This window comes from Eleutherodactylus coqui, chromosome 7, assembly GCF_035609145.1.
Source record: "Eleutherodactylus coqui strain aEleCoq1 chromosome 7, aEleCoq1.hap1, whole genome shotgun sequence".
NCBI lineage: Eukaryota > Metazoa > Chordata > Amphibia > Anura > Eleutherodactylidae > Eleutherodactylus > Eleutherodactylus coqui.
In genome coordinates this window covers 45598640-45609458 of record NC_089843.1, presented here as the reverse complement: position 1 = coordinate 45609458, position 10819 = coordinate 45598640, and the positions used below count along the sequence as shown (strand labels likewise).

At 44.0% G+C, this 10819-nt stretch overlaps 1 gene segment (V, D, J or C); it reads left to right on the top strand.

The window, feature by feature from the left end:
* The first annotated feature begins 1605 nt into the window (after positions 1–1605).
* LOC136573309 (probable non-functional immunoglobulin kappa variable 6D-41) lies at positions 1606–2099 on the top strand. The segment is given in 2 exon segments: positions 1606–1654; positions 1783–2099. Coding segments are annotated over 2 exon segments (366 nt in total).
* The last annotated feature ends 8720 nt before the right edge of the window (positions 2100–10819 follow it).

The following is a 10819-nucleotide window of genomic DNA, read 5'->3' as shown; positions in this document are numbered from 1 at the left end:
TCTCTCCTTATTAGAGCTCTTATATCTGATCTTCTGCTCACTGAATGAAGTTGTCATAAAGAGACCATAACTGTGATAGTGGGAAGTAGTTTGCTTCCCCTGATCTCTCCAGCTCCAGAGATCATTCAGACACCAGACCAGGGGCAATTATGTATTAACCCTCTGTGTCTGTGAGCCTGCCTGTCAGCTGCCACACAGTGCCGCCTCTGCTGCGCTCTTCTTTACTGCTCCAGGCAAGGAGAAGAGAGCAGATACTATTATTCTTGAGGGCACGATCATTCTGTGGGGCACATAAGATGTGAAGGGGGGGGGGCACACAGAAGGACAATATAAGTCTGCAGGGGCAGATAGGAAGACGCTATAATTCTGGTGCAGACATAAGAGGACACCACTATTGTGGTGTCGCATAGGAGAACACTATCACTATGGAAGTGGCACAAAGAATGGCACTATAGCTGTGCTAGGGGCGCAAAAGGGGATTATTCCTGCGTGGGAGAAGGAGGGGAACATAAGTTATGAATATTGTGCCCCTGAGCTCCTTATACCCTAGCTACACTCCTGACTTCTGGTGCTACACTGATGGGTCACTTAGGACCATGATCACATGGTATTTTTCACTGCATATTTGATATGGAATCTACCCAAATTTTACATCAAATTAACATCTGAACTCTGATTTACTATTTACAAACGTACTATTTGTATTGGGAATCCCCGCTGTCATGTCAGGCAGACGGAAGAGCATTCACATTGCCACAAAACATTTTGGTTCCAGCATAAACCAAAACAACCGCTAAAGCTTGTTATCTATGCTGCAACCCCGCTACAAGCGGGAGTCCGAACAGGTTCTCTGGTGTTAGCGCTGGGTATCCTTACAGTGACTACAAGTTAACAATCCCAGGAGTGACAGAAGATGATTCAGCGGTACGTTCACAATACGGTCAAGACCTGCAGTGTCCGGGAAGAGGCCAGCCGTTGTGGGTGAGTGCACAGGGCTTTAAAGATGGTTGTCACGGGTGGCTCTGTGAGCTCTCCCCAACAATGGCAGAATGTGGCCCTCCTCCGTTGCGCACAATGCAAAAATAACAGAAAATAGGCTTTGTTAGGCAGTGCATGTGTTATTAGTACAGTTCTGTCTAATTAACCCTACAGTAATCATTTTCAGTCTTGCACAGCAATCTATTGGCTGTGGAATTCGGATTAGTGTGGTATTTGTTTAATACACTTATTTATTTTTCTTGTTTGTTTGTCTTGACCCCATATATGTTTTAGCTAATTGTTAATAAAAGTTATGTTTTAGGGATCTAATCTGTGAAGAATTTGGAATATAAATTTGATCCCTCTGCCCCAGTGATTTCTTTGCAGGAAGACCTAACTCCACCTCTGATGTAACGTCATCCTCAGCTGTCAGCTGTTATCTGCCAAATAATCTTCATTTCTGCATTCTAGAAGTCACATCACACATCGTAACCACAGAATTTCCATGTCCCCAGTATTTCCATACAGTCTCTGGGGTCTCCTGGAACCTCCCCCGTCACTCTCTATATAGAACTCATTGTACAGTCTCATCTTATAGTTTGTATCTGACAGTCCAGAAACACCAAGATGGTTTCTCGCAGTTATCTGCTGGCTGTGATCTTCATTTCTATTCAGGGTGAGAGATTAGGATCATTCCATGATTGTGTGTAGAGAAATCTATACGGCGGGATCAATCATCAGATCAGGATTTGTAGGAATAGATCCCCATTTATCACTAATGACTATGTCTCTTCTAATCCTCAGGATCCTGTGGAGAGATTACAATGACTGTATCTCCAGATTATATCTCTGTGTCCTCCGGAGATACAGTCACCTTCTCATGTACATCCAGTACTAACACGGGGAACAACTTACAATGGTACCAACAGAAACCAGAACAACCACCAAAGCTTCTTATCTATTATGCAGCCAGCAGATATACAGGAGTCCCCGACCGGTTCTCTGGTGTTAGCGCTGGATCTCCTTACACCAACTACAAGTTAACAATCACAGGAGTGACAGCAGACGATATCGCTCATTATTACTGTCAGCAGGGTGCTTACACCCCTCTCACACAGTGATACAGAGCCGTACAAAAACCTCCTTCCTCATTCACCATCATGTCTCTCTAATGAAGCTTCATGCAGTTATAAAGAGAGAACTGATGGGGCGTTCAGTGGTTTTGCTTCTGTTCACATCTGTGTTTTGGTCTCCATTTGTAACAGAAGCCACAACAACCTGCAGATTATTTGTAGTGTAACCCTGTTTGGGGGTATGAACACTATTCTTCCCTCCACAGACTTCGGTGCTAACCTGTATGGGACATGGAGACCTAGAACCTTCACTGAATGGTAGAACGGGCATGTAGATTAGTTTTATCAGTTCCTCCACCCAGGATAGAGCCTTAGTATCAAGAAAGTCTCTTTCCGAGAATAACAGTATGGCTGCCTGCACACGAACCTGTTGTGAACCACAGTGGAATCCAACCCCATTCCCAGGCCAGCATCCACACGTACTGCTCATTTCTCTTTTTTCTCTGTACTGCGGACGGTCATGGTGAACCGCCGTCAGACATGCAAAGTACAGATGTTTTTCCCAAATCTTCTTTTCGCGCTGTTGCTAGGTGATGATGCGGAATACGTGATCTGTCTGCAAAGTCAATTGCGGACGGGCTATGACTTGAACCGCTTCCATTGAACTCAATAGAAGCCATTCATGCGGACATCACACAAATATAGAGCATTCTGTGATTTTTCCTCGGCCTGCAGAAAATGAAATTTGCTTCCATGAGTGTGCAGGAAGAAGTGTTTTCTCCTGGCATGCTATCAACGGTATTTGCTGTTGATCCGTGGTGTGGACGCTGACCGCGGATTCCGCAATGCAAATCTGTTCACATGCAGGCGGCCTAAATATACTGAGATACAGATTAAGGTTATTACATTATCTTTATAGGAATATATATGTTAGCAGCAGTACATACACATATTACACTTACTGTTATAATACCAAATGCTGTGATAAGAAGCTCCAATGTACTGTATTTATATCCTCGGGTAGATATATATATATAATAAATATACATGTTTCTCTTTCTCTATAGCAGGGGAGACAACTTGTGGAGATTGTCTATCCATTTGGATACACATTAATATGCATCAATTTACTCTACAACTATGGATATAGCAATATTAATGGTAACTGTAGGTACAGTATGCTAGTAATGCAGTTAGTCAGGTAGCGCAGCTATACTATACAAATACACTAGGACCACTGCACTATTAGCATATCACACCATGCCAGCTATCTGTAGCCTTCACAAGGTATTGGTTCTCCTTGAGGAGATCCAGCTGGCACAGTGAGTCTTACAGGCAATGGTCTCTGGGAAAGGATATGCAGATTAGTTCTCCTTAATAGTTGTTTTCTTCCTTCTGGAGGAGCTCATCTGCAGACTACAACTAGCGCAGAACTGACTTCAAAATGGGCTTCAATAGTGACATCTAGTGGGAATAAAAGAGATTGTTTTTGTTATAATTTTAGGAATGATTTTTAGTAATAAATAATAGATGTGACCTCCACTATCTATGTAGAAGAAAGAAAAAGCGTTGTAGTATAACAATAGTGGAATGGCTCCAAGTCTTAAAGGGAACCTGTTAGTAGTTTTAAGCCTAATGAACCAGCTACAGGGTCACACTACTTTCCAAAAATAAGTTTGATAAGAAGTTTGTGGAGTTTTGTCTATTGATTCCTGAAATAAATTGAAATGTGTCAAAATGTCAGCAGGGAGTATGCTAATTTGCGTAAAACAGGCAGCCTCCCTGTGTTTTGTGGACAATCCTGGTAATAATAATAATCTTTATTTATATATTGCCAACATAATCTGCAATGCTTACAAATCAGGAGGAGAACAGATACAAAGATACAAAAATCACAGTTACATCTAGTAATCAGTTGATGGAGACAGTAGAGGTGAGGGTCCTGCTCCAACTAGCTTACATACTACAAATAATGGGGTGATACAGAAGGTAAAGGGTCTGGAGATGTACATGGTATGGCGAGGTGGAGAGTGAGGGATGCTATACACATAAACAATTGTCAGACTTAAGCCGTATAGTGGCTGAATCGGTGAGACCGCAGGGGGTTGTTGATTACAGCTAGCAAGGATAGCAGTAAGTAGGACAGGCAGCAAGTTATCAGGTGGCGAAAAGGAGGGTTCGGTTTTGGAGATATGGCATTCCTCCCTGAAGAGGTGCATTTTTAAAGCGCGCCTGAAGTTTTGTGTGTCAGGAATTACCTGGATAGTTTTGGGGTAGTGTGTTCCAGAGGACTACTGCTGCTCTGGAGAAGTCTTGGAGGCAGGAATGAGAGGTTTGAATTAAAAGGGCACATAATCTGATTTTGAGTGGAGGGAGCGGACTGGGTGGTGGATTAAGATGAGGGAGGCAATGTAGGTCGGCGCAGTCCTATGGAGAGCTTTAGGGATAACGGTAGGGAGTTTAAATTGAATTCTATATTTGACGTACAGACAATGCAGTGACCGGCACAGGGCAGAGGCATCCGAGTAGTGACTGGAAAGCAAGATGAGCCTGCTTCCGCATTCAGGATGGATTGGAGGGGGTAGAGTCTGGTACGGGGAAGGCTGATCAGCAACAAATTGCAACATTCGAGCCAAGAGTAGATGAGGGCGACATTGAGCATTTTTAACAAGTCCACAGTGAGAAAGGGGTGGATTCTTGCAATGTTCTCGGGTTGCATGTGATACATTTAAGGGAGAGATTGGATGTGGGGGATAAAGGAAAGATCAGAGCTGAATATAACCCCAAGACAGCAGGCGTGCTGTCTGTGATTTATGGTAGTGCCACACATAGAGATGGAGATGTCTGGATAAGGCTGGTTAGCAGAGGGCGGAAACACAAGTAGGTCAGTTTTTGAGAGGTTCAGTTTTAAGTAGAGAGAGGACATAGTGTTAAAGACAGCAAACAGATAGTCGGTGGCATTCTGGAAGAATGTTGCTGTGATGTCACGGGAGAAGGTGTATTACTGGATGTCGTCAGTATAGAGATGGTACTGAAAGCCAAATCTCGGGATGGTTTGTCCAATAAGGGCTGTGTAGATTGAGAAGAGGAGGGGCCTGATAACTAAGCCCTGGGGGTTGCATATTATATTCCACAAGACTTCTGCTCGATTTGCTACCTGATTGGTTGTTTGGGTTGTGTGATTAATAGTGATTGGTTGTTTGGGTTGGGTCAAGCAGAAGTGTTGTGGAATATAAAAATATGACTGGGGGACCTCAACAGCATGGGACGAGGAGGGTAGGTAGCATAAGAGATGCTGAATATGCGGTTAGATAGGTAGGAGGAGAACCAAGAACGAACAGTGTTTTTAGGCCAATAAAGAGAAGCATACTAAGGAGGAGTTTGTGGTCAACAGTGTCAAATGCTGCAGAGTAATTGAAGAGGATCAGTAGGGAGCAGTTGACCCTCGATTTGTCGGTTAGGAAGTCGTTTGACATCTTAGTAAGGGTGGTTTCTGTCGAGTGTAGAGGGTGGAAGACAGATTGTAGGCTGTCAAAAAGAGAGTTTTCCGAGAGATAGTTATAAGCCAGGAGTTAACCAGGCATTCTAATAGTTTGGAGATGAAGGGGAGATTTCAGATGGGTCATAAATTGGCAACATCGGTCGAGTCAAGAGTCAGTTTCTTTAGCATGATAGCATGTTTAAATGAGGAGGGGAAAATGCCAGAAGTTAGAGAAAGATTCAATATGTTGGTGGGGTGGGAGATGACAACCGGGCAGAGGGACCAGAGGAGGTGTGAGGAAAAAGGATCACTAGTGCAGGTAGTGGGGAGAGAAGAGGAAAACAATCTGGAGACCTCTGTCGTTGGTTTGAGTGCAGAGAGTGAGCAGAAGCTAGATGCAGTTCTGTAGAGACTAATGTCAGGGCTAGTCTGGGATTTGGAGGTTATTTCCTACCATATGCCATCGATTTTCTTTTTGAAGTAAGCAGCCAGCTCTTCAGCACTGAGATCCATCTTGGAAGGCTACAGTTTAGGGCAGAGAAGGCAGTGACAAGTGTCAAAGAGTCATTTAGGGCTGTGAGATAGTCAGGAGACGAGAGGTGAAGGAGACTTCTTTGCATAATAGAGAGCTAGGTTGTAGGTTCTGAGCATGAATTTGAAGTGGAAAAAGCCTGCGGAAACTTCATCCAGGGCATGTTTGAGAATGTTGTTGTAATGTGTGGCAGCAATAACTACAATAACCTTTTACAATCTAAAAAAAGACCCCAATATCTCACACCCAACACCAAAAAGCTTGGATGATTTTTTTTGCAAGGTTTCCCTACAGACTATATCTAAAAAAGATAATAAAATTGGAGGCCCCTTTCTCTTCAGCAGAATTAGAGTCGGTAAAAAAATCTTTGAAGCCTCTAAAATCTGCTTGTCCCAACGGGTTTGCAAACGAATATTTTAAAACTTTTACAAACTCTCTCACCCCATGTTTACTAGAAACATTAAATCTAGCTGCAGACGAAGGGTCCCTTCCAGAAGAATGTTTGCAAGCTACAGTAGTGACCCTACCAAAACCAGGAAAAGAGCCCACCTCACCAAGCAATATCCACCCAATATCTTTGCTAAACACAGATGCAAAAATTAATGCTAAACTAATAGCGAACCGTCTACTGACTATTCTCCTTAAGGTTATCTACTCTCACCAGGTAGGGTTCACAAAGGGCAGACAAGCACCAGACAGTACACGCAAAGTTATAAACTTGATCCATATATCGAAACAATCGTATACCCCTACTGTGTTTCTAATGTTAGATGCTGAAAAGGCCTTTGATAGGGTTTACTGGGACTTTGCTTTCTTTGCCCTCAAAAAGTTTGGCTTGGGAATTATCGTGATTAACAAAATTAAAGCTCTTTATTCTTCCCCTATGGCTAGAGTTCTGGTTGACGGCACACTTTCAAGACCTTTTAATATTTCCAATGGCGTAAGACATGGTTGCCCGCTGTCCCCTTTGCTTTTCACTATGGCAATTGAATCTCTGGCTGAATTGATCCGTATCAACATGGGAGTGCAGGGTGTCACCGCAGGTCCCCACAACCATAAATTAGGTTTATTTACAGATTATATCATCCTGACCTTAACCAGACCTCTCAGTCTCTGAGGGAGGTCTGAAGGGCTATACAGTTATATAGTTAAGTGTCATATTATAGCTTGAATGTCACCAAGTCCCAAATTCTGGGAATAAATATCTCACCCAGCCACCTTGATGCTTTTAGGAAAGAGTTCCCATTCAAGTGGCAGGAAGATAGCATTCCATACTTGGGGATTATTTTGTCCCATGCCTTAAATCTGATAATATAAAGACATTTTAACCCGTTGATGGTTTCCCTGCGGTGAGAGCTAGACTCATACAAGTCCCAGAACTTATCATGGCTGAGCAAAATTGTAATTTATGAAATGATGACACTCCCTAAGCTCTTGTATGTTTTTAGATTTCTCCAGATTGTGTTACCTATCAAACTTCTTAAAAATAAACAGACAAGTCACCCACTTCATCTGGGAGGGCAAGAGACCAAGAGTGGTCCTAAATATTCTAGCTCTGAGAATGGGCAAGGGCGGGGTAGGTGTGCCAAAAATAGAAGCGTATCAAAGGGCTCCAATTATAAATCAGATAAAATATGGGGTCGTCCCCGGCTAGAGATATGGGTTGGGTAGCAACCAAGGAAGCTTCTATCAAGCAGAAACCCTTGGGGGCGCTACTATGGGCCTATATTCTATCCCTTCCAGGAAAAATCTCAACACTCAATATTATATATTCTGATTTATCCCCCACAATACAGGCCTCTCTAAATGCCTGGAAATACCTGATCAAAAATCTTGTGCCCTCCCCTCAATCCGATAAACCCAACATTCCCATACCGACACTTAGTAAACAAATCCCAGATAGGAGCGGTGTTTAATAGTATTACTGGCAACCGCTTAATGAGCAAAAAAAAAACATGGCCTGAATTTGGAAAAAGACCTGGAAGTAACTAGTGATGAGGAAATTTGGGAGATGGCATTTAAACTCGCGACAATAGCAACTAAAGGCTCTGGAATACTTGAGGTCTATATTAAAATTGTTACAAGATAGTATTTAACTCCAGTGTCTCTCACAAACACTGGCCTCTGCAGGAATGACGAGTGTTGGAGGGGGTGCGGTGGTAAGGATTCTTTGCTCCACATCTTTTGGGAATGCTGTGTGTTTATCCATTTACTGGAAAGACATTTCTTATAATCAAAAACATCTCAAACCTCAATATCGCCAAACGACCGAAAAGAGCCCTCCTTCTTTTATACATGGAAGGGATACACGATCCACTAAGAAAGATGATAGAACATATTTTTATGTCCGCATCTTATCTAAGCTGTCTTGTAGAGAATAAAACATTTTTAAAGAAACTTCCAGAACGTATACACATCAACTTCTGTACACTACATTATTACAAAAAATATAAATGTTTCAATGTTTTGGACTAATAAATAGAGATGAGCGAGCACCAAAATGCTCGGGTGCTCGTTACTCGGGACGAAATTTTCGCGATGCTCGAGGGTTCATTTCGAGTAACGAACCCCATTGAAGTCAATGGGCAACCCGAGCATTTTTGTATTTCGCCGATGCTCGCTAAGGCTTTCATGTGTGAAAATCTGGGCAATTCAAGAAAGTGATGGGAACGACACAGCAACGGATAGGGCAGGCGAGGGGCTACATGTTGGGCTGCATCTCAAGTTCACAGTGTCCACAGCGCACACCAAACTGTCCCTGCGCAGCCTTCAGCTGCCCTCATGCCACGGCACACTCATGTCTATTTATAAGTGCGTCTGCCAGAGGAACCGCAGGCACACACTGCAGAGGGTTGGCACGGCTAGGCAGCGACCCTCTTTAAAAGGGGCGGGGCGATAGCCCACAATGCTGTACAGAAGCAATGAGAAATAGAATCATGTGCCACCGCCATCAGGAGCTGCACACGTGGGCATAGCAATGGGGAACCTATGTGCCACACACTATTCATTCTGTCAAGGTGTCTGCATGCCCCAGTCAGACCGCGTTTTTTTATAAATAGTCACAGGCAGGTACAACTCCCTATTGTGAAGTCCCTGTGGACCCACAGCATGGGTGGGTGCCAGGAAGCCACCGGCGGTACATAAAAATATCCCATTGCATTGCCCAACACAGCTGAGGTAGTAATGTTGTGCTTAATACAGGTGGGCTTCGGCCCACACTGTATGCCCCAGTCAGACTGGGGCTCTTTACAAGTGGAAACAGATGCATTTATAATTCCCTGTGGACCCACAGCATGGGTGGGTGCCAGGAAGCCACCGGCGGTACATAAATATATCCCATTGCATTGCCCAACACAGCTGAGGTAGTAATGTTGTGCTTAATACAGGTGGGCTTCGGCCCACACTGCATGCCCCAGTCTGACTGGGGTTCTTTACAAGTGGACAGATGTAGGTTAAACTCCGTGTGCACCTACAGCATGGGTGGCTACCTGGAACCCACCGGCGGTACATAAAAATATCCCATTGCATTGCCCAACACAGCTGAGGTAGTAATGTCGTGCTTAATGCAGGTGGGCTTCGGCCCACACTGCATGCCCCAGTCAGACTGGTAATATGTACCTTAACAGTAACCGCGTTGGTGGTAATGTGGTGGTGACTGCGGACCTAGTAGCGCGGTTTTATTTTGTTGGTCTTCGGAATGTGGCCAGGATGAAGTGGGCCGTGGCGGGGGATGTTTTTGAAGCACTACGTGTCCTCTCCACGTGTCCATGGTTATATGCACCTTAACAGTAACAGCGTTGGTGGGAAATGGCCTCGCTGCCATCATGTCTTTGGGAAGCCTCTGTTTCCACACCCCAGAGACATACCATTAGCAGCGGTATAGGCGGAGCCCATAATTAATAACATTTCAGCGGTAGCATTAGGGACAGGCCCCATATCACTAGCAGCATTATAGGGGGAGCACAGTATTAGTTCCATTTCAGTAGTAGTAGCAGTCCAGACAGGCCCCAGTAACAATTCCGAAGCAGCAGTATAGTGGGAGCGCAGTCTTAGTTCCATTTCAGTAATAGTAGCACTCAAGACAGGCCCCAGTAACAATTCTGAAGCAGCAGTATAGTGGGAGCGCAGTCTTAGTTCCATTTCAGTAATAGTAGCACTCAAGTCAGGCCCCAGTAACAATTCCGAAGCAGCAGTATAGAAGGAGCACAGTCTTAGTTCCATTTCAGTAATAGTAGCAGCCTAGACAGGCCCCAGTAACAATTCCGAAGCAGCAGTATAGTGGGAGCGCAGTCTTAGTTCCATTTCAGTAATATTAGCACTCAAGACAGGCCCCAGTAACAATTCCGAAGCAGCAGTATAGGAGGAGCCCAGTCTTAGTTCCATTTCAGTAATAGTAGCAGCCTACACAGGCCCCAGTAACAATTCCGAAGCAGCAGTATAGTGGGAGCGCAGTCTTAGTTCCATTTCAGTAATATTAGCACTCAAGACAGGCCCCAGTAACAATTCCGAAGCAGCAGTATAGGAGGAGCCCAGTCTTAGTTCCATTTCAGTAATAGTAGCAGCCTACACAGGCCCCAGTAACAATTCCGAAGCAGCAGTATAGTGGGAGCGCTGTCTTAGTTCCATTTCAGTAGTATTAGCAGTCAAGGCAGGCCACAGTAACATTCCCATTGCAGCAGTTTAGGGAGACAACAGTCTCTTTTGTAGTGGAGACCCAATATTTCTATATTTTGGAATATTTTGTGAATTTAACAT